At 38.8% G+C, this 26841-nt stretch overlaps 2 protein-coding genes across 8 annotated transcripts in view; one reads left to right on the forward strand and one right to left on the reverse strand.

Moving 5' to 3' along the window:
- RALGPS2 (Ral GEF with PH domain and SH3 binding motif 2) overlaps positions 1 to 26841 on the forward strand; it is a 238615-nt gene that overhangs the window by 135379 nt on the left and 76395 nt on the right. The gene's annotated exons all lie outside the window — the stretch shown is intronic.
- Positions 1474 to 26841, reverse strand: part of ANGPTL1 (angiopoietin like 1) — a 28320-nt gene continuing 2952 nt past the window's right edge. For both annotated transcript variants that reach the window (XM_090047444.1, XM_090047443.1), the window contains exons 2-5: positions 19686 to 20540; positions 5491 to 5684; positions 3456 to 3726; positions 1474 to 1779 (exon numbers count right to left, since the gene is read on the reverse strand). In XM_090047444.1, coding sequence (XP_089903570.1) covers positions 1592 to 1779; positions 3456 to 3726; positions 5491 to 5684; positions 19686 to 20508 — 1476 coding nt within the window. In that variant the 5' untranslated portion in view covers positions 20509 to 20540 and the 3' untranslated portion in view covers positions 1474 to 1591. The remainder of the gene's footprint in view (positions 1780 to 3455; positions 3727 to 5490; positions 5685 to 19685; positions 20541 to 26841) is intronic.

Here is a 26841-nt window from a genome sequence, read left to right on the forward strand (position 1 = left end):
AAGTTCATGTGACTTGGCAAATTTTATAGAGTAAAATGTTAGAGCTTAAAGCTCACCTTCACACTTTCATTTGCAGCTTTATAATGTATATTAGCAGCATTGTAGAATTTAAGAATGGATTTTAAACTATTTTGTTGAACAAACCGTAAATACTTCTGTACGTGGAACTGCTCTTTGAACTGTTAACAATCTACTTGAGCCTGTGAAACCAAGAAAATCCTACCTTTTTGGCTAGCTTTTTTTTTTTTATGGCATTCATTAGATACATATGTAAGAGAAGTAGTTAAATGTCCTTATCCTTTTCACCCACTTAGTCTTCTGGAGTGTCAGCTTAGGTTTACCTTAAAAAAACCAACCGCAAAAGAAACTAAATAAAACCACAAGAAAAAATACTTAAGTTTTTGCTTTGAAGGTTGACTTACAGCTGCATATCAGCTTCCTTTGCCTATCTAGGAAAACATAAACATCCCATGGAGGGTATCTAGACAGAGTTCAGAAACAAATTGATGCATACTGGCATAATATAAACTGCAGGATTTTGTTCAAATCAGAAATGAATAAAAGAAAAAAAAAAGTTACCAAAATAATGTTGATGTCTCTTTGGGAAATGGGATGAGTTTGCAATTAGAGGGATGTTGGGATCCTCTGTGTATCAGGCTGTAATTTGCCCTTTTTTATTTCTACCACTTTTGCTATTATGTTTGAGTTCAAGCTGTTAAGACAGAGTTTCATGTTTAGTGGAGTACGTACCGTAGCACTATCTGTCTGCCACATGTGTTGAATACCAAGGCACGTGGAAGAGATGAGCACTGAGGAATTTACTTTTGCACCTTCTTAAAAGTATACGTTTTATTATAACTTCATTCTTACTGTTTTCTCATTTATCATGCAGGGAAACATGTTATGTAAGTGCTGAGAGGCAGGATGCACATGTTTTGTAAGGAGTTTTCTATGCCACTGACATTTATTTTATGCTTAATTTGCAACTCCATATTGAAATAACTGGTGCAAAATATTTCTTCTGTCAGAGCTAGTGTAGGTCTCATATTTGTCTGTTTTAGGATGCATGTTCATTTCGATATGTAAATATTGAAGCAATAATAATGTGAAATCATTTTTTAGAAGTAATCCTATAATAAAGTTTTTAAATAAATAGAATAATTTTCACATTAAACTAAATCATTTCACATATTAAATATAATGGTTGAACAAATCTGAAGAAGCTCATAGCTTGTATTTCAACCAGAAAATCTTTTTTAGTAGCTTTAATGACTACCAGTGATGTGTTTTGGACTTGAACAAAGATAAATATTTATTGCAGGTGGAATTCCTGCATGTTTTGTATGTTATTACAAGCTCGTATAGGTAACAAATGCTGTCTCACAGTAAGAAAGTTTTTAAGAAGGCAAGAACAAAAAACCCAAACAAAATATACTTGTAGCCCTGTATCTTACAGAGCCAAATTGTGCAAAATAAGGGTCTAAATGTAACTCTTTTATTTTTCTGGAATCCAGGCACTGAAAAGTGTCATTGTTGTTGTTGTTTTTCTATTTGATCACTTGAGTATGATAGAGCTTTAACTTCTCCCCACTCAGTCAATTGGTCTGACCATCATTTGAACTGCTTTCAAGGAATATGAACCTCCTCGATATTCAGCCCAAAAAATCCCATCCTGATACTTGCTTCTGTAATGGCCTCCTCTGTACCACACTCCATTAAGGTTAGAATGTGCACAGGCATTGTACCACCAGCCTCCTTTGTGGAAATGGGCACAGTTTCCTGTTAGGAGAAAAAAAAATAAGTGAAACTGAAGCACTTACGGGAATTGATAGATAAGGGTTTTTCAAACTTATTCATACTGTGACTAGCTGGTAATAAATCTTATTTTGCAAACCACTTTGCCTCCCACTTTGCATTCTCATATATCACTTATTCCATTTACAATCCTCTTAACTTCCTTTCCCTTACAACGAGTTGTTTATAAGGGAACATAATATTAGTAATAATGTCTCCTTAGTCACACCATCTGACTAATCAGCTGTGTTCCATGAACTGAATTTAAGAATTTCTGCTGTATGCTGTATGGAACTACCTAAGTAGGAGCAACATGACTCATATTTTAATTTTGTTAATTTGCCGTGAAACAGATTTTTATTTAAGGAAGTGGCATATTATCTTCTCAATAATTAATGATGACAAATAGCTGTTTTTCTGGGGGGGGGGTGGATGACACAGTGTGGGCATTAGGACCCAGCCACTGTCACAGCTCCTCCCTGCTATCCAGATGTAGCATGTTACAATGAAAGTACCCCTCTCAGCCAAAGTCCTGAGTGCCCAGCTGCAGCCTGTTGTGGGCAGAGCTCCCTCTTCATCATACTTCAGGTACTGGACTGCACTGCAACACAGGGAGAGACCCCACCTCTGAATGCAACCAGTTGTGTGGCTCCATGGATTAGATCCAGCCTGCACTCTTGGCTTAAGTCATTGGTTTTACCAATGTGACCTGGCCTGAGGTCCAGAATTGCATAATAAGTGTCAACAAAGCAAGGATTGTTTCTTTTTCTGCAGTTCATTTTGTTTTTTACTTGCTGTTTACTTTGGATTAGTGTTGTTGGGCTTGTCATCAAAATAAATACTTTTTTGTCTCAGAATTGTATTCTTACTTTATTAAAGTAATGCACAAAGCCCTGGATCCTGCAAAGTTACTTAGCTTTATAAAATTATGAATAGTCCCACCAGCGGCCGCATCTGCATGAAATGCTTAGTGCGCAGGGTCAGTTACTACTGTGCAGTGACATTGCAGGGCACAAACAGTAGTATGCTACTGTGCAGTAAGAACAGGTTACTGTGCAGTCAGCGTTATCAGGAAGTCATGCAAGGATGCTACTGCGTACTAATGCCAATTACAGCACAGTCATTTTGTACTTGGGATTGCGCAGTAATAACTGCATAGTTAGCATCTCGTGTAAATGCAGCCAGTGAGTCTTTAATGTGATTAAAGTTACCTGTATGCTTAAAACTTAGCAGGATTGGGACTTAACATTGCAATTATTGGCAAAGGTTGGAGAATATATGTCTGGGTCTAGTCTGAAGGCTGAGAGCTAGTGCTCTACAAGTTTATCTTCAAAGAAAAGTGGTGTGACTTCTAAGGATAATATAGGCAAAAGCCTTATTTGGATTGGAGTATGTGCAAGCCTTCTTAGACTTGACTCTTATCAAAAGTCACCAAATTTAAAATAACTAAGTCCTGAATTATGCAGCAGGCTCAAAATAGGCCCTGTCAGTTGGACTACCCGTGTGTGCTTGATTTGCTTACTTTGAAGAACCAGTAAGAATATTAATCATTTTATCATAATTTAAATGTTGTATTTTTTTCTTAAAACCATTGTATATGTTGAAGATGGCATCTGTTGGACCAGCCAGCTTTTTCCTGGGTGACGCATTACTTTCTTTACCTGTGTACATATCTCTGTCTCTGTCTAGTGTTGTAAATTGTTTTCCATTGTGCCATATCATGGAGTCCCCGGCATTTCCTTGGTAAGTTCCCAGACGCAACCTGTAAAATTCACTTTCAGGCTCCAGGCGAAAACTGCTGTATTCTGCATAAACTTTCTTATTGCTCCAGTCTTCTAGTTCAATCAACAACCTGTAATTGTCCTGATTGGTAAGCATGTAGATATTTTCTAGTCCCAGCCAGTACTCTCCATCAACGTTGCCAAATCCTTTCTGTACAAAGAAAACCAGAATGTGAGGTTAAGTAGTTTAGCTTTCCTAATCTTTTTAATGAGGATATTTATCAGCAATAGTAGCATATTTCAGTAAAATTTGTTTTAAACCACTAAAAGGTATTAGACTTTTGAACTTCTTGACCCTTTCTTTTTAATCTGCATAGGCCAGATTCTGCCAATCTAACTTGACTTGATTTAGTATTTTATTTATGAGTAACTTAACGATTACTGGTAGGACTGCTGGTAGCATGAGGAGGAAGAAACTGAGCCCTGGTGTCTGAGATTCCCCTGATATCTTTAAAAATATTTTCTGGCAGTACTAAAAGTGCCCTTTTAAGAAAATGTGGGTACATTCAGAGTTGCAAAAGATAGTTATGAGCAATCCCAGTACTTAGGATGCATAAACTCTGCACCTGGTGTGCAGGTAGGTTGCTATTTCTTTAAATAACTTAACTAGATGTTCTACCTGTTCCCCCCTGACTTCAATCCTAATGAATCTAAAAAAGACCTATTCAGGTTTGGGTCAGACAACTAATATGATGCATACCTGATGGGTAACATTTGGCAGCCTTTGCCTTCTGTTCCCAATAAATTATATCTTTAAAATTATGTGGTGATTGGTAGGATAACTTTTTTTTTTCTTACCCAAGAAACCCTTTTAAGTAAAGCTAGCTTGAAGGCTAGTTTGCCTCCAAAAAGTTAAAGGGAAAAAAGTTTGTATTGAAAGGAAAAAAAAAAAGAGGAGATAATAATACAAACATTATCAGTTATTGTATCATGAGGATTCAGTTTTAATAGTCAAATACCTAGAAATGAAAAAGTTTTTAAAGTTCTCATAATAACTTATGTGCACTTTCTTTGCATATGTTGTGTTACAGGTTATTAGTTGAGTTTGTAAATGTAATCTTTACAGTAGCTCACTTCTCCCCTCAGATGCTAGACACAACTGCAGCTTCAAATAAGCTCTATACATGCAATGTGGGTGACTCATGAATGCCTTGTTTATTATGAAAATACTAAACTTTGCATAATCTGACCAAGCTGTATTTCTTCTCAAGCAGTGCACAGCTGTAGTAATGTCGAATAATGTACTGAGTGCAATCCAAATTATCCGTAAAGGCCCCAATTGAGCAAGATCCTTACCGACATACCTAACTTAAAGCATATAAGTAGCCCATTCTCAGTGGGTCCAGAATGGGATGCGTTTCCTATGAAAATGTAGTCAGTAATTAAACTAATAATTTGTAAACACTGTATGGCTGGGTCAGGGAAGCATGTACAAAAGTATAGTTCTTTTCCCTGACCCTACTGCCTAAAACAAAATTCAACTTTATTATAAAGCTAAGAGTGACTTACTTTAAATTCAAGATAAGTTGTTCTTGAAAACGAAGGCCCTGATCCTAAAAATGTATGTACATACTAAACTCCACTTAAATGAATAATCCCACTAAAGTGAATTGGACTATGTATGTACGTACAGTTAAGCATGTTCTAATTGTTAACAAAAATAATGTTTTTAATTAGACTGTTGGAATATAAATGGAAAAAAAATTCATTGTTCAGAAGAGCTTGTTGCATACCCCACAGGTGGACACGTTGCAAGTTATACATAAAATACTTGTCTGTATTTTGAAATATAAGTTGATTTACCTTTAAATTTAACAAAGGGAGAAACTTTGTTAAAGTGGCTAGCCATAAATGATATTCTCAGTCATTTTCCCACCAAAAGGAAGCTCCTTGTTTTCTGAATAATAACATTTACCTTGTAACTGTCCCAATTCCTGAAGAAATTGACAGATCCATCTGTCCTTTTCTGAATAACTGCCCAGCCTCCAGGGTCCAGGCTGTTCTCACACCATAACTGCATTGGCTCATTGCTGTTTTCAGGTTTGATCATATAAATTCCACTGTTGGAATACCCAGCTTCTTTGGCTTGTTGACAGTCTTTAAATGGGCCTGTTTGGAAAAAAAAATTAACAAGGAATACTTATTTCATAATTTTAATTCTCAGAAAGTAAAAGCTACCATATAAACATGTAAAATGTCTTTGTCTTTATTTGGTTAATTTTCTGATTGTCTTGTTTACACCATCTTTCAAATAACTAAATGTTTTGCCAAGCAGATGGCAGTCTTTTACAGTCTACACCTAAATATTTTGACAACTTCCTTTTGAATGTGTCACAAGAATTTTACAACCTAATCTTGTATATGCAAGAAGAGTGAGTCCATTTCATAATTAGTTTATCCCATACAGTACAGCTTACTTTCTGGTATGCACTTTCATTATAATGCCTACATTTGAACTAATATAGTAAAAACTTGAAGTATATGAGTAGCTAGCAGCAAAGCTAGACTATCTTTAGAAAATTTATTACATCCTGAGTCTACAAGTATGGAACTTAATGCAATAAACAATGTTTACAGTGTTGCGTGGGATCCAGGTTGTAGTCATATTAGTCTGTAGGCAAAAGGAATCGGAAATTGTGGTAGAGCTGATATCTTTTATTAGACTAACTAGATTTTTGCAAAAAAAATGTTTATTTGTAAGCTTTCGGGACCCTTCTTCTGCATAAAATAAACTGTTCCAAACAGAAGATTTTACTACATCTTTAACTTTCTTATGAAATATGAACTTTCATGTCTGCCTAGGAGAACTTTTACAATCTTTTCTCCTGTGCCTGAAAGCTTGCAAATAAAGAATTTTTTTTTGCAAAAATCTAGTTGGTCTAATAAAATATATCGCCTCTACCACGAGTTCTGATCCCTACTGTGTTGCATAACATTTGTCTTCCTGATTACTCCAATTCCAACATTTAGTTTATTAAACCTGAGATGAGAACATCTTTGTACGTTTCATATTTTCATTTTTTTTGACAGTTATGTACACATGGCTATTAGCCAGAGAAGCATACAAGTAGTGGACCAAGTATTTTTGAGCAGCCAGTAGCATTCATGTACTTGTTTCCAAGCTGTACTTCTAAAGAGATGCTGCTTATGGCAGCTCTTGGAAGTTTTCTTTCAGGTTATAAGTACAGTTCTTATGAAAGAGGATCTGTCAGCCTTCACCTTCTAGTTATGTTTCTAACATCTTTATTAGTCTGGGTGTCCTTTTGTAAGATAAAAGTATTATAGTTCCTGTGTTTCAACCCTTCTGCCACTTTTCAAGGAAAAGGATATTCCTAGATAATCATTTCTATTGATGTTTGTACTGGTTTGAGAACTGTCATAATATAACTGGATGTCTTCTGATAATGGCTAGTGGTGAATCCCCTGTTAGTGCTTGATAACTCTAAGTCAGTCTTACTAAAAGTTGATAACTTTCTGTTTAAATGCTAAAGACAACTGTTGGGTGGTTGTTCTAATTCTCTCTTTGAATCATCATATAATCTGTCCAACTAATTGAAACAAATTATAGATTACACAGTGCAGTGTAAAACCATTGCTGAAGTCTATCAGGTTTCCAACACAAGAATTTTTTTTATTGCACATTTTCTACTGATAACCAAACTCTCTTACTTTTTTAATATGTTTGGTGTTAAACCCCTACATTTGAACCCAGCCCTTCTAACTGGGGCCTGGCAGCAGGGCAGGGCCTGATGAGAGTTGTCACTTACATTATGTGAAAGCAGGGTGACCAACCTTGGCCTCGCAAGTGAAATGTGGCCCATGGAGCCATTGGATCTGGCCCGTGGGACCCCCCCACAGGTCAGGAAATTTGGCAGCAGGGAAGCAGTAGCCATTAATGTGTCCACCCTTCCTCATGCCAAATTTCCAAACCTCAAGCCTCACATGCCTGATCAGAGTCACGCCATGCCCCTTCTACCAGTGGGTGCGGGTTAGAGCTGGGCCATGCTCCCTTTCATGTGGCAAGCCTGGGGACATACTCCTATTCCCTCTGGGGTCACGCAAAGTCCTCTCCTCCTCTTCCTCCCCCTGCCCCCATGAGGCCAGGCAACAATCCCTCTCCCCCCCCTTCCAAACAGGGCCAGACAGCCACTGCCTTTTCTCCCACTGGGCCAAGCCATGCCCCCTTTTTCCCTGCAGCGTCAACTTAGTGCTGAGCCTCACATCCTCCTCCGAAGTGCCAGGCCATGACCCCTTTCCCCCCATGACGCTGGGCCATGCCCCGTATTCTCCAGTGGGGCTGGGTTGGGTCCAGGCCACGCTCCTTCCACCCATGGTGCTGAGTTATACAGCCGATAGTAGAACAAGGAAGGATGTTTGCTATTAATAAGCAGTATTGGTATTAAAAAGCAGTAGTGTACATTTTACAGCATTTCTTGGTAACAAGAAGCAGTTTTTCCTCATGTAAAACACTGCCAATTATCTAGCAGCATTGAAAAAATTGTCTTGTACCTTCTGGGTTAGAGAAGTGATGCTTTAAAGAACTTTAGCTTGAAAACTCAAACCTATAAAACTGGCACAATGACAAAATTCTCTCTAAGGTAAAAGTAAACAAGATTTTGAATGTTATGGACTATATTGTTTAGTTTTTAAATTATAAGCCAGTCAGTAATGCTTGCTTTTCAGAAAACTGTGAACTGTCATTGTGAACATAGCATGTTTAGATATTTTTCATATTTCCTGGAAAAAGTCTCCTTTCAACTTAAGCATGAAAAATTGATCACCACAAGTATCTTCTCTTGTTTTCTAACAACTGTTTCATGTCCTTCTTGCTAGCCAGAATAATCTCTTGTTTGCTGCCTTGAAATTTATTAATGTTTTAATTCACTTGGCATTTTCTGTATCTTTTTCATTCCTTTGTTCTTTGTTCTTTCTGCTCACTTGCCTGGTATCCAGGTAGAGGGGTGGTTCTCGATCTTAGACTCAAGACACCCCTTATTAGACTCAAGCCCCCCTCCCCTGATAAAATGCCAGCTCTTCTTTTTCACTCAGTTCTTGACTATGCAAAATTAATAGAGCAATCTTTCTCTTGCAAAAAAACTCAGAAAGATTAGAACAGCTCAGAACACTTTAAAACTGCAGTTGCCTTTTTGAAATCTCTGAATTTATCTTGTGAATCACGTTTGCACACCTAACATTGCATGGCACCCTGCAGGATCCTCATAAAGGTCTCGGAGCACCTCAGGGTGTTGACACCCTAGCTGAGACTCATTGAGTTAATGAAAGCTCCTTAGAGCATGGTATTGTTGCTTCCAAGGACCTGTTAGATCTTACTGTGACATGGTTTAAATTAACCACATGACAGCTATCCAAGGGGTGAATCTACACCTGCAGTTAGCATGTAGCAATCAGCCCTGGAGTAGTTTGTGCTGGACTTTGTTGCTTCTGAGCCCAGTGTTTACATATGTGCCCAGACTGCAGGACACAGAGCTGGGGTGGATCAACCCTGGGTGGCGGGGGGTCAGCCTGCCAGCCCAGAGCTACTCTGCCCTAGCTCAACATGCTGCAGAGGTGCTGCCTGGGGCATGAGGATGCTAGAGTGTGGCTAGCCAGCCGCAGTCACCATCTACATGTGCATTTCAGTGCACATAACTACTCTGCTGTAAGAGAGTTCTTGTCCCTGACAGTACTGTCCTATAGTGGAGTTAGTTAACTTACAGTGCCCTAATATGGACACATGTGTAAATGGTTATGCTTTACCACAGAGCTAATAAGTCGGCTCCACAGTAAAGCACATATGTAGATGTGTGCACCCAGTGAGTATAAACTTTAGTAAAGCCTTTATTCATACTATCAGCCAAGTGATCAGACTGGCTGACAGCAGGGATAGTTCAGGGTTGATCACAAAGTGCAGTTCTATTCTTTTTATATATTAGAAATGCTTATATCAGGCATACATCATTGCATTTTACTACTTTGTTTAATAACAGAATTACTTTCTCTTTGTAATTAGCCTTTGTCTATTGTACCTGATTTCAGTTACTTCATGATAAATCATTCTTGGTGCTGTACACTTTTACAATCTACTGATTAATGAACTTGATTCAAGTACAGCATCCCCTACACATATATTGTTTCAAGTTTGGTCATACCATCCTACATTCATCTGTTGTCACAATCTGTACTGCTTCTATTAATCTCAGTGTTTTTGAACGGGTTCCAGATGTTCCGATGCATTCTACTGGTCCTCTGAGCTTATTACTCTTCCTGGCCTGACTTATGACCTGTACATGGATCTGTCTTATTTTTGTTTCTATAAACTGCATGTCATGATTCTATAGTAACATGGTTTCATAGTAAGCACTCTCCTGAAACAGCTTTTTGATTACAAAATGTGCAAAACAAAGGAATGTTATTTCTTTGTTTAAAATTTTGGGAACAATTTGAAAGATCTGCTACTATAGCTGAAATACTATGTTCTCTGTGGAGAAAGGAATGCAGCAGCAGTCTTATTCCCAGGACTGTTAGAGGCCAGGCACATAGTAGAGCTGTTTTAACTGGCTGCTAAGGAATGGAAAACTGTTATAGCCTGTTTACATAATATCCTTTGATCACTTCTAAAATTCAACTGGCATTAAGCGCACAGGATGTAATTTGTCTCCAATTTGATGCTTAGATTTGTAGATGCAGTTAACATAGAAAGTTGATGTGGTGGAAGAGGTTTCAAAATTGTATTCCAGAATGAAAAAGAGAATAAATCCAACAAATCCCTTAGCATTGGTTCATTATCTTGACTTATTTTCTTGAGGAAAAGTAAGTATTTTAAATATGTGGATCAAAACATATAAACTATAATATAAATTGTTTTAAATTATACTGTGTATATTCAGTATATGATCAACATTAATTTAAAGCCTAAAGTTCATAGGTTCACCGGAGGATGGAGACAAAAGCCCAGAGGTAAATAAAGAGCCTCAGGACCTGGATAAAACTTAGTACAGGGAAGCAATAATAGAAGCAGTAGCAGTATTCTCAAGAAGAGGATAGGAAATGAAATATATTAATGTGAGAAGTTTGGGGAACAGATGAAAAGAATTGCAGGTTCTGGTACAGTGGTCACCAACTGGTCAATTGTGGTCTATCAATCTCAGTCTGGGGTGGCTAGCCCCCCAAACTGAGAAGGCTTCTCGATCAGGAGTGGCAGGATGCATGTGGCTGGGCTGAACTGTGCCCCCTGCCACCGGGGCTGGGCTGAGTGAATGGGACAATCCCCTCTGTGCCCCCTGCCACTGGGTGAATGGGGTCCCAACCAGGCCAGGCTGGGGGAGTGTTGGACAAGCTGCCTGAGCTCCATGCACACAGGGGGCAGGGAGGAAGGGGCTCCTGCCACAGCACACCCTCTGGTAGAGGCCCAGGAGCACGTGCCTTCCCCTCCCCTCCAGCTGTGCACAGGGTAAGGCAGCTGCCACTGTGGGATGGGCTTTGTGTTCCAAGCTTTGTGCCCTGAGCTGCAGTGGGACTTGCAGGAGATCCTGAATTGTCCTTTACATCAAAATGTGATCCAACAGCATCCTGTGTTGTATTAATAGGAGTTTATATTGTAGTCTGCCGTGTCTCCGTCTGGTGTGTCTCGTATAGGGATTCCTCTCTCACTTCGCCATTATTCTTAGGGATGAACAGCTGGGTTACTGGAATGACTTTGGGTCGGTTCACCAGGGGGTCTCTCTTGCCATGTCTTTGATTGGACCAAAACATCGCTCTCCCAATCTGAAGGCAATCTCCCCTTGGTCGTTCCTGCTGTTCCACCTCTGTGGGGCTCCAACCTCCCCTACACCCCGCCTAATGCCAACCTTGATATAGTCACCTGCATTGCTGAGGCTGATGTCCTGTGCCATCTTTGTTTGGGTTCCTGGAATATGGTGGCCGCTGGGTGTGGGAGATATCACTGTCCCGAGTGTTTCTCCCGACCTTCTTTCTTTCTGATTTACGTGTTGTCTGGCCTCAGTACCGGTCCATCCCCCATTGCGTCGCCTCCGCCCTGGGCTTGAGACCTGCCGTCCATCTGTCTGCCCTGTACCCTGGCTCTGCTGAGTGCTGCCGGGCCCTGCTGCTGGCTTCCTTGGTCCACACTGGCTCTGTAACCAAATCCCCAAGCCCTCTATGGCCCTCTGCTATGGTGGAGACCCCTTCCTGAGACACCCCAGGTCTCCTCACTGGGACTGCTAACATTCTCTGGCCCCTCCAGGCCAGCTGGGGATGCCATTTCCAGTCCCCACCGCTTGCCTTCTGCTGGGCTTTTTATCTTGGATCGGGCGGTCTGGCTGCCCAATCAGTCCCGGCACGCTGTTATAAAGTGTGACCACACCGATGAGGCTGTCGGCCCTGGCTCCTTTAGGCTTGGCCATTTTTATTTATTTATTTATTTTTTCCTTTTTATATTTTCATTTTTGCCGCTTTTATCTCCCAGCATGGCGTCCCACTGCTTCCACTCCGTCTCGGGTAAGTTTTTTTCCACACTCTTGTAAATCAAAGAAAATGATTCTTCCTCTGGATTCTGCACTGGTAAGGCCTCACCTAGAGTATTGTGTCCAGTTTTGGGCCCCACACTTGCAGAAGGCTATGGATAGTTTCAAAAGAGTTGAGCACAGAGTGATTAAAGCGAGTAGGGCAAGACTTATGAGGAAAGGCTGAAAGAGAGGATGGGGTGGGGCGTGATAAGTCTTCAAATACCTAAAGGACAATTATAGGGTGAATGGAGATAGCCACAGGAAAAAAGACTATAGAAGATGAGACTAGGAGCAATGGCCTTAAACTTCAGCAAGGGAAATTTAAATTGGAGATTAGGAGGAACTTTCTGACTATGGGGGTGGTCAGGCATCGGAACAGGTTACCTAGAGAAATTGTGGAATCTCCCATCTTTGGATGTTTTCAACAGCAGACTATATAGACACTTGACTGGGATGTTTTAGTCAGAGATAATGCTACACTGAACACGAGACTGGAGTAGATGACCTCCGTGAGATGCCTTCCAGCACTACTTTCCTATAACCCTATGAATTTTATGTATATCCTTTTATAGATATTTTCAAGTTTCATCCTATAAACTTTTATCTTTATACATAATACATATTGCGTATAATAAGCTTATAGGATATAGGAACTGTAATCCAACTTTTCTGAGATTTGTGATTTACTGATGGAATATTTTAATTGTACTGAGATAAAGTCTGTTTTATGGTAAATATAAGGAGTTGCTTATTAAGTACATAATGTTCCCATGAAAAAGGCAATTTATCAGTGTTTTGGAAAGTATAGTTATTTTTAGAATACATCAAAATTATATTTTCCCCCCCTTCTCCTCTCCAGTTCTTCTGCCTACATTAAATTCTGCTTAGTTCCGTAAGTTACATGTTGGTGCAAATAAAAGCTGAATATGGCTTCTTGCTTGTACTGTAGTCATGCTGTTTATTAAAAATGTTTTTTGTATGTATGTATCTTCATTTTCATTTGGGCTTAAAATGCTATGGGGTGATTCTCTTCAGATATAGATATAAGATCGTAGGAAAGTAGGGCTGGAAGAGACCTCACAAGATCGTCTAGTTAAGCACAACACAGGATTATCCCTAACTAAGCCATCCCATCTAAGTGTTTGTCCAACCTACAAATGAAAATTTCCACAGATGGAGATTCTGTAACTTTTCTAGGTAGTCGTTCCAATGCTTGGAATGAATACCAACAAAATTACCTCATTTCTAATTGCTACCCTTTTTTCATTATTGAGCATGTCATTGCCAGAATGATAGGCTTGCCATGTCCTCTCAGAAGCCAAGTATACAATTTCTTTAATAGTTTTTAGTTTCTAGGGATGAAACCAGTAGCCTAACAATGGGGGCCAATAGACCATAAGCACTGTTAGAGTAGGAGGGGGGGGCTAGCCCTCCTCCCATTTATAAATCTTCCCCATCTTGTATATATCATGGAAGGAAACCACTTATAAAGTATTTAAAATTACTATGCTTACTACTTGTACGGTTTTTTTCCATATTGAGTATTTTAGATACATTAGGGGAGAATTCCTAAGTAAAAGGAGTGAATAGCTAAAAGAATTACAAAGATAACGGAACAAAATTTTTTTTTAGAGGTAATACATATTGGCTTGTGTTACATAGAATGCTAAAATACAGAGGGAAACAATACTGTCTTTACAGTTGTGAGCTTAAAAAGTTGTATAGCTGGAATGAGTAATGACAACTGTAGTTAAAGGCATCTACCCACAACCCATACTAAACATTACTTGTATCTTTCTCAATTTTCCAGTTTCGGGCTGATATTTTTTTAGGTTGTGTTTGGCTGAATTTGCAGAGCTGAAGGGTTGAGGATTATATATTTCTGCCATTTTTTAATAACAGAGGGAGGGGTAAAAGTCTTCATTCCCTGTTATTAAATAAAACAAAGCAAACCCCAGGAGATAAATTATTGCCTTTTACCTTTTTTTTAGGTGGTACCAGTGCTAAAAGTTGGGGATAGAAAGATAAAATAGAGCAAATAAGCTTTTAGAGGAGAAGGAAGAGAATGCTTTTACTATCCCAATGGAAACTGGTTTTGATTTGACCAATTTATATGATTGAAAACTTTCATCTATACATGGTAGGTTTAAGTTGCGTTCAGTTGTGATCCATTTTCTCTGTAAAAGTTAAATCAACTATACTACATCAAAATCAAGTTAATCCTTTAGTTTATGGGCACTTAAATCCCAGCCTGCATGCCCGATCCACCCTGCAGAGCCATCCCATCATGCTGACAGGTCTGAAAAAATTTTCAGTGTTCCTCTTTCCACAAAGGAATTGTTGCTGTCCTGCTGCCAAATTTCTGGAATCTTGACAAACTTCACTCACCAATCTAGCATGCTGTCTGGCCCGCAGAGGTGGCTTAAACTGGATCTGGGCATACAGGTGCTGGCTGAAAGCAGCATGGGTCCCAGGGAGGGGATGCAAGGCCCTGATCTGGAGGAGCCAGAGTGGGGGAAGCAGCATGGGGCCCTGAGCAGAGCTGAGGGAAATACTGTGGAGCATGATCCTGATGCACAGACTGATCCTGCACTTTTCATCCATCCCACAGTCCCAAAAACTTGAGCACAACTGCTGTAATTGGATGTATTTCCACAAATACCAGGCTCCTATTATATGGATCCATTAGAAGTGCCAGACTAATTTAAGCTTAAATGTTCTTCTAATATTGATATTGCAAATAAAGCAGTGTAATTTAATTTTAATCTGGTTTAACTTGATTTTGTTTACTCAGTTTTATTTTATTATAATTCTGTTCAGTTTTATTCAATTTAATTTAATTTTAATTGATCTGCATTAATACCCCTGCTTGTCGTTTTCTTCTTAGCTTTAATAAGGTACTGTATGTACTTGAATAAAAGACAGCCCTGATTGTAACATGACCCCCAATAATTTGTTTCTGTACATGGAAAAGTTTTATAAATTTGTTATAATTCTTCATGTATAGAATCTAATTATTGGAGGTTTGCCTTCAATTTGTCCCTTTCCCACTGCTACAGCAGGGAAAATAAATCATGTATGTGGGTAGGGAGGGGGTCAGGTAATTTCTTTGCTCTCTGTTTCCCCTGAACTTTTTTTTTTCTCATAGCAGCCCCTGTCCCCTTCTCCTTATGTTAGACCCTGCTCCCCCGAGCTCATGGAAGTGAGGAGCAAATTCAGAAACAATAACCTTGAAATTAAACATAGCTGTAGTAATTTGCATGTAGTACCCATACACTTAGTTCATTCAGAACTGATGCATGTTACCTTTTTACAAATTTTAGTACAGGTACTCCACAAACACGCTTCTGAGCAGCACTTTGGGATCTACTTATGACAAACTGGGTGTCTCCATGAAATGCTTTACTGCACAGTAAGCATGTGTGTCTACGTGTGCAGATGCTTACTGCACAGTAGGCTTCACTAATAGCAAGTAAATTTGCTACCTGCAAATGCACATAGCAAATTTAACTTGCAAGTAGTTACTGCACGGTAGTGCTGACGTAGATGCCTGACTAGGAACAAATCTGGTCCTGGTCAGCCAGCCACCGGTTGGTAGGAGATTTCTTCATGCCCCTAGAAGCTGCCTGCTGCTGGGCCAGGCTCTGCCACTATGTCCCCCTGCCTCAGCAGCAGGAAGTTCTAAGCTTCCCACTTTGCCATTGCAATTTGGAGAGCAGAAGGCTGGGAGATCCTTATCTCCCCGTGCCAGCTTCGCAACCACGGGGCTGGCGCTGAGAGATGCTTATCTCTCAGCGCTGGCCTTATAGTCACGGAGCTAGCGCTGGGAGCTCCCTACTGGCAGCAGCTGGGGAGCCTGTTCCCCACTCAGCTCCAAGAGCATAGAGCTGGGTGGGAAACAAGCTAGGAATCCCATTCCCCACTCCACTCCATGATCACAGAACCAGCTAGGGAATAGTCTGGGGAGCCCATTCCCTCCTCAGCTCTACGATTTACAGAGTTGGGCAGGGAACAGCCTGGGAAGCCTGTTCCATGCCCAGGTCTGCAGTTCTGGAGCTGAGCAGGGAACAGGCTTTCCACAGTCCCTGCTCCACAATTGCAGAGCAGGGGCTGGGAACTGTCTCAGTTAGGGGCCTGGAGACAGCTGTCTCCTCATGCTGTCCTTCCTGCCAGCCCCTGGGGTAGCACCAAGGGGGAGCCTAGAGATCCCTCTGGTGGTGGCAGGGGCACATTGCAGGGCCCCAGGAAGCAGAACAGTTTGCTGCCATTAGCAGGAAATCTGTTCCTGCTTCCCTGCACATGTGGACACCAGCCCAGGAGCATGAAGTACGCATGAGTATTTTACTCACAAGTAAACTGCTCCTGGCTCTAATGCATGTGTAGATGCACCTACTATGCACATTATTAATCCAAAGGCTTGTGATTTTACCACAGTTCATTGAGTTGGGTCCCACCATAATCGATAGGATTTCAAGTCATGGTGACCCAACTGCTCAGCACTGCTCAGTATGTATGTGTATTCTAGATTCCCCCTCCCCCACCTGCTCAAAAAGGATGCATGTGCTGACTAGCCCCCACTCATGACTGGAGCCAGTTGTTCTTGTCATGAGTCATGGGATGCTACAAAAATTTATATACGGATGAGGCGCAGGGCAACCTAGTCTGGCTTTACCACAAGTGGGGGCAGGGCTACACTAATCATAGATCCCAGGTTGAGAGAGAGAAACAGAGGATTCTGGGTTGACTGTTTGGTGATGTTTGTTTGCCAGACATTTAAGGCTGCTGCAGAAACAGGAATCATTGGAAATGGGAAAGAAAGGCGTAGCTTAGCTGTGAGAATGAAGAGGAAGTCGAAATGAATGCAGGGTAGTGGCTCATCATGACTTGACAAAGAGTTGGCAGTGAGGGGGGCTTTACTTAATGGGCACTACCATGTGCCTTATTTAAACGGACTGCACTAACCTGTCCTTGTGATAGGAACCCTTTAGCAAGTTTGCCTGATATGGGCCATGTGTGTTATTCTCAGGCTCGGTGTTGACTGTATTTAATCAGCTTCATAGCTGGTATTCATTGCTGAGCACTCACCTGCTTTTGGCATTTTGACATTGTATTTAGTAAGTCGTTCTTGTGTGGGATCAAGATAAGGGGCTTTTTTCCCTGTTGCCAACTGTTAGAAAATCTTTGTCTTGTATTCAAGTAAATACGTAGTTACTTAAAGGTGTGCTTATGTAAGCTTAATCAGTGCCTGTATTCTACAACTGTTGGGTTCAGTAAATGTCTTGCTACCGTTTTAAGCCTTGCAGAAAGTAGGCAAGAGTAGCACCTTAGAGACTAACTGGTTCAGAGAGGCATGAATTTTCATAAGCAACAACCTATTTTGTCAGCTGTTATGAATAGCCAACATGGCTAACTACTTCTGTACAACATCAGGCTTTGAATACTAAAGGCTGTGGGGAAAAAAAAATGTATACCTAGGATTTAAGATAAAGATGTGGTGGGAAAGCTAAGGATTCATACACCATCTTAAATTTGATTCTTTTTCTTTTTTCTGATTTGTTAATGCTTGACTTTGTAACCTGTAAGGGAACATTTGGCTTGTTTTAATGAAATTAAAAGAGTTTATTCTGGGTATGATACGTTCTTCATCATGACATTGAACAAAGATATTTCCTTACAAAGCACTTCCTTTTATAAGCAAAATGAAACAAGGGACTATTATCTGTGTTGTCAAAAGACTGTTTCTCTTTTGTATTTTGAAGTGGTAAATGGAGCTTAAAATGCTGCTTATTTTGCCCTAACAACCCACTATCAACTAAGATTTTTTTGTTTTAAATTTGAATTCATAGTTTCTGATTAATTAACTTTGTTTTTGTAGACACTTATTTTTCTTTTAGGGAGATGTCTTCCATCAAGCTGAGTTCCCTTATTTTCACTTCAATGAAATGTGGTTGAATTGTCCTTCCCACCCACAATATATATACATACTTAATGTAAACCTGTCTTTACATGCAGCTTGGCTGTGCTTTTTCGAGTACACCTGAACTACTTTTTCAAATATAATAAGAGAAAAATGTATTCTGACTTGTCCAGCTGACAGCTTCTCCTTTTATCACTATACTTGGCAATTGTCTTTTTAACTTTAACAGTGCTCTGTTGGTTTTTGTGTTTTATTTGTCATCTTTATCTATCAGTAACTATTTCTTTGTGATCCTCTAACTTCTGCCCCAGCTCCCTGCCCCAGTAATTTAACTCTCCTCTTGCATAGCTTATCTCTTATGTACTTTTCTATTAAACTGAGGTGCTTTAATTGGAGGCAGCAGAGAGAGATACTGACTACAATGGTTTTGCAATTTATTATACATTGATTTCTATTTTAAGTTTCAATAACTTGCATTTCATCAGTTCCAGAACTGCTCCATCCTTCTCCCTGCTCTGTGCAAGATGCCCCTTTTTTAAGCTACGAATTCCAGTGTTTTAGAGGGTGGGGAGAGGAACCTTCGGCAAATCAAACCATTACTGTTAAGATAAAACTGTTAAGATTCCTTTATCTAAAGTTCCAGAAATGAATGCCACTTTTGAAAGGATTGGGGAAAAAGAAAGACTTAAATATTTTACAGAAGATATTTGGTTGTGTTGTTGCTTTATCTCACATCTATGGACATTTCTGTTTGTTTAATTATAAAGCAGGTGCACAGTTTTTTATAGCTCTTAAGACCATTCTGCCTATGCTCCTGATTAGACATGAACATAACTTATTTATATTGGCTACATTTCTTTTGTGCTGCATATAGGTGATTCAGTTCTCATGACATTTGTTATTTCTGTTGTACTCTGACTTTTCCTCAGACCTTGAGGAAAATAGTCTCTCTTTGTATCAGCAGCTGGTTGTTTGTAGTGTTTGCAGAATAGCCACAATAAATATGTGTCTTTACCCCAGGAACCCAGTTGAATATCCAGCTGTGACTGAAAGCAGTGCAGAGCGTTTTGTTGTGTAAGCTTATAAAAAGTTAGGAGAGAGATGGTTACTTGGAAAGCATACATGAGAAAAGGATTATAAAAGCTTTCAGGACTGTGGAGATGAAGTTAATACAACAGTTCCATCAAATCTTTATAAACATATGAAGTAATCGTGCTAGTTCTAAAACTCCTTCAGTGAAATGCTTTCTTCTTTTTTACTACTAATTTTGTGTTTACTAAATCTACATAATTGGGTGAAAGAGAGCAGCACTGCAAAGCATTACTCAACCTCCTGCAGCGGCACATAATAAGTATAATTTATAACTGGATGAATGAGCCTTTTTGGAGAGGATGGCACATAAACCGAATAAATAAATAATAAATGTGTCAATTAAAACTGAATTATATAAATACTAAATATTTGCATGAAACTTCCTGCCAACTACAGATCAGAATCAACCCTAGGAATTTGGTAATTTAGAAAATCTAAAGCTGCTTTCAAAAGTTGTTATTAGAAAACAGGCTATATTTATTTGAATGTTGTTCTTTTTTAATTAATCATTCCCTTCTTATTATGAATAAGTATTATAGGTGCATTGCCTATTTGTTTAAAATCAAGAAATCATTATGTAGAAATTGATTAACTCACCTTCGTTAATTAAAGCTAGTGGTGGTATCCTAAATGGACTTTTTGTAGGAGAAGTAGCTGGATCAGGTGGTGGTCTTACATCTCTATCTCTAGGATAACCTGGGTCTCTCTGAATTTCATTACCTCCCAAAAGCACAGGTGTATAGGGCTGACTGTTAGGTATGTGCTGTGGTACCACCTGAACAAGAGGTGGGGACCCATGCGTGTCCTGTCGTGAGAATACCCGCAAACATTGTTCTTCCAATAAAGAAATAATCACGGACTGATTGTTTACAAGATCAGTCAGTGCTGCATATTTTATTTCGAGCTCTCTGTATCTCGTTGCCATCTTCAGCATTTCTGTTGTAACATTGAGGATTTTGTTTTCCAGTTGGGAAAGCTCAAGAGAATTATCCCGCTTTCTAATTATCTCATGCAAGAGCTGCATGTAAAGTTGAGTGACTCGAGAGTTCATGTTACGACTTTCTTTTCTCAACAATTTTACTTCATTCACAATATTTCCATCTACATCCACCACTAGTTGCAAGATGTCAATCTCCCGTTTCTGCTTGGATAGTACATCCTTTAGATTTTCTATGTCCATCCTTGTGACTTCATCTTTTCTGTTATCAGAACGTGGTCCATTAGTGTTTACACAAATTGGCCCTGTTATTTTTTGTTCAGGAACCAGGAACGTGTAACCACATTTTTTCCCTTCTTCTCCACCATCTGTTGAACGAGGATGCCTCTTCTGGGACACTTTGAGTGCAGCCTGTTCTCTGCAATGGCCTGTAGACAATAGTAGAAATAATACCATACCCAAAGTCCATGTAAATATCTTCATCTTGAAGAGAATGTGATGGATTTCAGAAAAGACTAAGAAATAAAAAGAAAATAAAGAGCTGAATTCAGTTTTAAGGCCTTTCTTTATATTTAGTAATGTATTTGGGGAAAAAAGCAATCTTTTGTTAGGCCACATATACAGCTGAGGCTGTCTGCTATAAATGCTGCCCACACAGATATTTTCTCATGATGATAAATTTAGTTATTACAAAATGTATTTGTTTAAATAGTTTTATAATTATACAAAGGGGATGCTACACCTTCCTAGCAGGAAAAACACGTACGCGAACTTGACTTGTTCTTGCCCATTTAGATAGCATTAGCTTTTATACTGTGTTTAATAATTTTAATATATCTACAATTAGGTTTACAAATAACGGTCTTTTGAAGATTGCCCTAAAATGGTTTTCCAGAATTCATTTCAAGTTAACTTATGTTTGTAAGAAATAATTGTTGATGATGTTAACTCTGCGGTCATATTTTGTTTGAATATTTAAGATTATAATTCTTTCATATATGAATGAAAACATATATGACTTTTGTTCTCATGAAACAGAGAATTTTTACTGTGAAATTGGGGTACTCTGATCATCTGATTTCTAATACTGATCTTAAATTATCTATCACTATTTTTAACGAAAATCCTAATGAGGGAGTTTATTCAGTAAAGCCATGTGTGTCCTTTCACCTGTTTCTCCTCTATTTTGACATCTGCTCTGGTAAAGCAAAATAAATACACCTCAGAACTGCACGTCATATTTGTGTGAAGTGTTGAGAAGAAAGCACTACCCACAATTCTTTTCTGATTTAACCTTCAAAAGAAAATATGATACTATATCAACCCTTCACACAATGGATGGCAAAATGCATCCTGACAGAGGTGAAAAAGCAGTAAGAATATCCATTTAAAAGAATGGATGCTTTTTTTTAGGTGTCTTTGAGGGATTTTAACTGTCATTGTTACACTGCTCCTTTTTGACACTTAAGTGATCAACCCGTTGATCTGTAAAGAAGTTGGGTATATTTTTATCAGCTATAAATTATAATATTAAACATTTAATCCTTTCAACATGTAACAAAATGGTTTTGCTTATATTGCTACATAGGACAGGAAGAACGCATTGAAAAATGAGGCCAGGATTTCTTGGACTTATGCCTTTTGGACCAGCTGCATAGTCAGGAAAGAGTTAGACAAGCTTTCAAATACAAGGCATTCTTCATTAGGTCTGAACAGTAAAAGCCAGAATGGCATAGTAAAGAAATAAATAAAAACAGCTTTAAGAGCAGGAGAAATTGCCACAGGTAACATGAACAATTAGCAGAAAAAAGAAGCTGATTACTGAGAGAGACAGGCGTATCGGAAGGAAGGAGGGTCATTCTCAGTTTTCATGCATGAAAATAATTCAGGAATCAAGTATGTTACAGTGTGTCATAAAACCAGTTTCGGTGGTGAATCCTGGGTCCTTAGTGTCCATCCAGCTTATGAATTTTTGTTCCCAAGTTCTCCTCTTAAAGGGGTTAAGTAGATTTCCCTTAAGCAAAATTCTCAGTAAAAGCCTGGAAACCTCCCTCCCTCAAAGACAAACCATACAGTCCCATACAGCCATAAAGCCACACAGTGAGATAGTAATCAAATAAGCAGACAAAGGTGGAGACTATAGTTAGTCATCATCAACCATAAAGACTGCATCAGTGAAGCCACCAGACAACTCTCTTACACCAAATATTATAAGGAACTTGAGGAAGACCCAAAACCCGAAATCACTCTGGAACTGGAGAATATAATCACATCCTTCCCACACAAGCTCCAGGAAAAACTGCTTCCACTTATTCCTCACTCTCCCACCCCAGGAACTTTGTGCACTCCCAGAGATCTGCAAACAAGGTAATCCCATCATACCCAACTGTGGTACCCTCCCCGTAATCAGCTTCTGTTTGTCTCCTGTCCATGGGAATTTCTCTGTCCCCTCTTACAATTGTGTTTTTACTATGCTGTATTGGCTTTTACTGCTCAGATGATACTGATGAAGAATGCTGGTCCAAAAAAAGGCTTACCCTAGGAAATCCTTCTCTCACAATTATTGGGCCATCATAACTACAGCATCATTCTAACACATGACAAGTGAGATTCCTTCTTTAAATTTAACCACAGCATTCAAGGTGACAAAAGTATTCATATTTAAGTAAACTAATAACTATCCTCTGATCATTACAGTCTTCTTGCTGACTTCAGGGTAAGTATATTTGGAGCATGAATTTCAGTTTTGACAAGCAGATTGCTCTCTCCTGTTGTCTCAGGTATGGGAAAAAGTAGAAATTAATCTCCCCCCCCCCCCAATGGCATGAAATAAATGGAAGCTTATCAGTTTCATGCTGTTTCTTTTGTACCATGATGCAAAAACAGTGGCCTAGATAGGGCTTCTGGCCTGAGCAGTAGCAAACAGTATGGGTTATCACCTGTCCTTACTAAATCTTCTAAATGTCTGTTCCACAAGCATGTCAACTACAAAACAGGACTGATGAAGACCAAAAAATGCTCCTAATAAAAATATCCTGTAGGTAAAATGGGCTGTGAGGTTTGTTTTTGTTTTGTTTTTAAATTATGAAGAGTTCTGGCCTCATCTGTTCTATTGATAATCGTTAATATTTGTGTATGCTTGGCAAACCCCTTTTTTAAATCAAACAGTAAATATGTTGTTGCTCGGGGAAAGATTTTTTTTTTTTTGTGGGTACTATCTTTTTTTTTATTGGACCAGCTATATAGCGTTGGGAAGGATTTAGACAAGTTTTGTGGTACCACAGTGCCCCATGTAAAGAAAGATAAAAATAAGCAGTATTGCTTTAAATTATTTTTATAAGAAGTATTGTACGTACCTGCTTAGCAAACCTTCCTGTATACTAGACTACATACATAAATGGTAACTCGTCATTCACTTATTCTACTAGCTAGTTGTACAATGCCTAGTGTTGGAATTTTGTCAGAATTTCATTTGAATCATAGTTTAAAAAAAACACCAGAAATTTAAGCCATTTTCCTAATAAATTTTAGTTAACTCTCCAACTATTATTTTAAAATAACTTTGTACCTTGGGTGTGTATATGACTTCACTGACATATGAAAGATGGCACTGCTTAATAAAAAGTAGTACCATGTGTTAGTTCTCTGTGTACGTAGAAATTTAATCTGAGTTTTTACAACAGCTTCCTATTTTACCCATTACAGCTCCTAATAAATTCCTGTAGCACCATCAAATTCCAAATAGCATTAAAAAAAATGTTATAAAAGGAACATAATTGAATTCTGATGCTGTCAGAGACACAACCTAATTACTACATTTTGTTGTGTGTTTTTGTTTTTAATTTGGTGAACAAATGGAAGTAAAAATAGTGTTCTGTAACTTTTTTTCCTCTGAAGCATATTACAAATAAATGTCTTAAAAACAAGCCTACTGCAGTAAAGCACTTAATCCATTCCAGTGTTCTGCCTCAATTAATTGTTCTCATTCCTTGTAATAAATTTATTATATTTATAGGTCTTAATCCTAGCAGCTTATATTACATTTTTTTTTTAACTGAAGGGTGTAACTTACAAGTGTTCTGAGGATTTTATAAATGTGCTCTCTGATCACAGGATGAATTAATGGCGTAGCATAGAATAACCAAAAGCTACTAGCTGCTCAAGTTTTGCCTTAGTGCTCCATAATAAGCAAAATTTGAGCCATTTGCTGATTTGGACTTTGCATTAACCTTAGATATGTTTATAATTATGTTAGCAGCTTGGGTACATGACATTTACATCAGCATAAGTGCCTCATCTGGGGTTAAGTTACTGGGGGATAACCTACTAGTCTAGGTACAGTGAACTGTAAACTGAATATGATCCACCAGCGCGCTCTTGCTGGAAAAAAAAAATGCCAACAGCATAATGATGTATTACAAGGAATCTCGCTTGCAAATCAAAAGAAATGATTCTTCCACTCTTATTTGGCACCGGTGAAGCTTCAGCCAGAGTACTGTCCAGTTTTGGGCCCCACGTTTCTTGGAGGATGTAGACAGATTCAGAAGAGTCCAGCAGAGAGTGACAAAAGTGAGTAGAAGCCTAAGGAATATGGTTTATGAGAGAAAGATTCAAGAAGTAGGGTTATTCAGTCTGGATAAGAAAAGACAGATGAGGGAGAGGGGGAAGGAATTTGATAACACTCTTCAAATACATGAAGGGTGTTTAAAGAGAGAGGATGGAAACAGTCTTTCCTCTGGGGCTGTACTAAGACAGGAGCAATGACATCATGCTGCAGCAAAGGAAATTCAGGTTGGATATTAGGAAGAACTTTCAGACTATCTGGGTGGTTGAAGCACTGGAAGAAGCCAAGCCACCTAGGAAATTGTGGAATCTCCATCCCTGGCAACTTTCAAGAGAAGTTTGGATAGACTTCTGGCTGGGATTAGTCATGGGTGGTCCAGCCTCCAGCAGGGGGCTGGACCAGATGACCTTGTGAGATCCTTTTCAGCCCTGTTTTCCTGCGATTCTGTTGAATGTCAGTGTCTATCTCATAGAAGCCATTTGTTACAAGGCAGAATCTACTGCAAACTTTCCTACCATCTGGTGGGGAGGTATTGTAAATACCACCTACAGAAAGAAGATAGCATGCATTGCTGTTTGTCCGTCCACTCAGGACTCCAATGCAATTTACATTGATTTAAAATACTAGCATACATTCCATGAAGGTAAATGCCATCTGTCCAGACCCTAAGATGAGTTTCTTAGAGTCAAACTATTAACTTCTGTGCTTTGAGCTGAACAGGTCTTTACACAGGGCTAAAAATGTCTGTTTTTGAGGAAAACAGGGCCCCCAAGGGCCTGACAGGTAAGTGATTGAAGAAGGATTTGCGAGCAATGCTACTTTAAAATGTTTTCTTTAATGATGTTTTTTACCCCATCATGTGTGAGTATAAACCTCAAACATGGGGTTAGGCAGCCTGTTGGCATTTTTCTGGTGCTTCTTTAACTACTTCAGTTCTGAGCCGATGTGATTGTGCAGAAACCATACTGCATGTCCACCAAAGTAGTGGTGTCTTAATGCGTCTTCTCAAAAGCAATGTTAACTACAGCATTGATCATTTTTACAAAACTACTCAGAATTGTAGGCGCTACATGAGTACAGTCCCATTGCATTTTTTTTGGATAGAGGACCCTGCTACACATTACATGTATTATGTAACTAACTGGCTAATTACACAATAAATTTAGACCAGCCACAGGTGCAAAGTAATCATCACATGATAAAAATGATTATCTAGCTATAGAGACCCAACCAGCTATAAAGTTAGTGCTTGAAAATGTGAAACAACTCTGTAGCTTGCTTCTGTCCAGCTTTAATTTGAACATGTAGCAGAGCCCTTACTCCTGGCTCATTTTTAAAGGCAAATGTGCAAAACCTGTTCCAGTCCACCTTTTAAGTTAGTGGTTTTTAGTTACAAAAATTTCTTCTGATTTTTATTACAAAGAAGTGATTTATTTGGCAACAAAGAACAGAATTCTTAACTATAAAAGATCAAAGTAAAGCCTGACCTGGCCCTTCATTTGCAGTGCAACATTAGTTTCTCACTGGTTATGGCATGTTATCTGAAGAAATCCTGTATATCTTTTAAATGCGTCATTTCTGGCAGAGGCATAGGGAAGAGCAGGTGTGCAGAATATGCTTTTGTAAATAGCATATTTGAATTGTCTGCAGAGCAAGCTATTTGTTTTCATTTGAAGTGATGTGATTTTTTTTTTTCTTCCCTACTGAGCATACCAAGATTTTAAACCATGGAAGAAATTGTAAAGTACATAATTCAGTTTGTTATACATATCTGTTTCTCTCAGTACCTGTTCTTCAGGTTTCATAGCTTTTAAGACTTACTGGTATGGTAGCCTTTTGATCATATGAGCATAGTCCTACTTTTTTTCTTTTATTACTTCATGTATATTTTGTGACTTGTACCTTAATAAATATACTTTTGGATCTTAAAATCCTATTCCAAGTAGAAAGGTTTGAGGGAGGGGGAAGAACTTTCTCTCAAAGAAAGAATCCAAAGTTTAATTACAGCAAATTAAGAGAAATTTTACATGGTGTTTCTGGGGACAGACTTATTTTTCCTATTTGAATGATGGATATGTCATCAGTGCAGTTATCTACTTTGTCCAGTGTTCATATTTTCAAAAAGATGCAGTAATAAAAATAAACAGCAGCTGAACCTTTTAACATTAGGAGTATCATTTTTTTACATAGTAGAAGTTTATACATTACCATGTATGACATCATTTGAAATGTTGTTTGTGGCTGTTTGAACA

This window comes from Crocodylus siamensis, chromosome 5, assembly GCF_052110815.1.
Source record: "Crocodylus siamensis isolate JL-2025a chromosome 5, ASM5211081v1, whole genome shotgun sequence".
Taxonomy (NCBI): domain Eukaryota; kingdom Metazoa; phylum Chordata; order Crocodylia; family Crocodylidae; genus Crocodylus; species Crocodylus siamensis.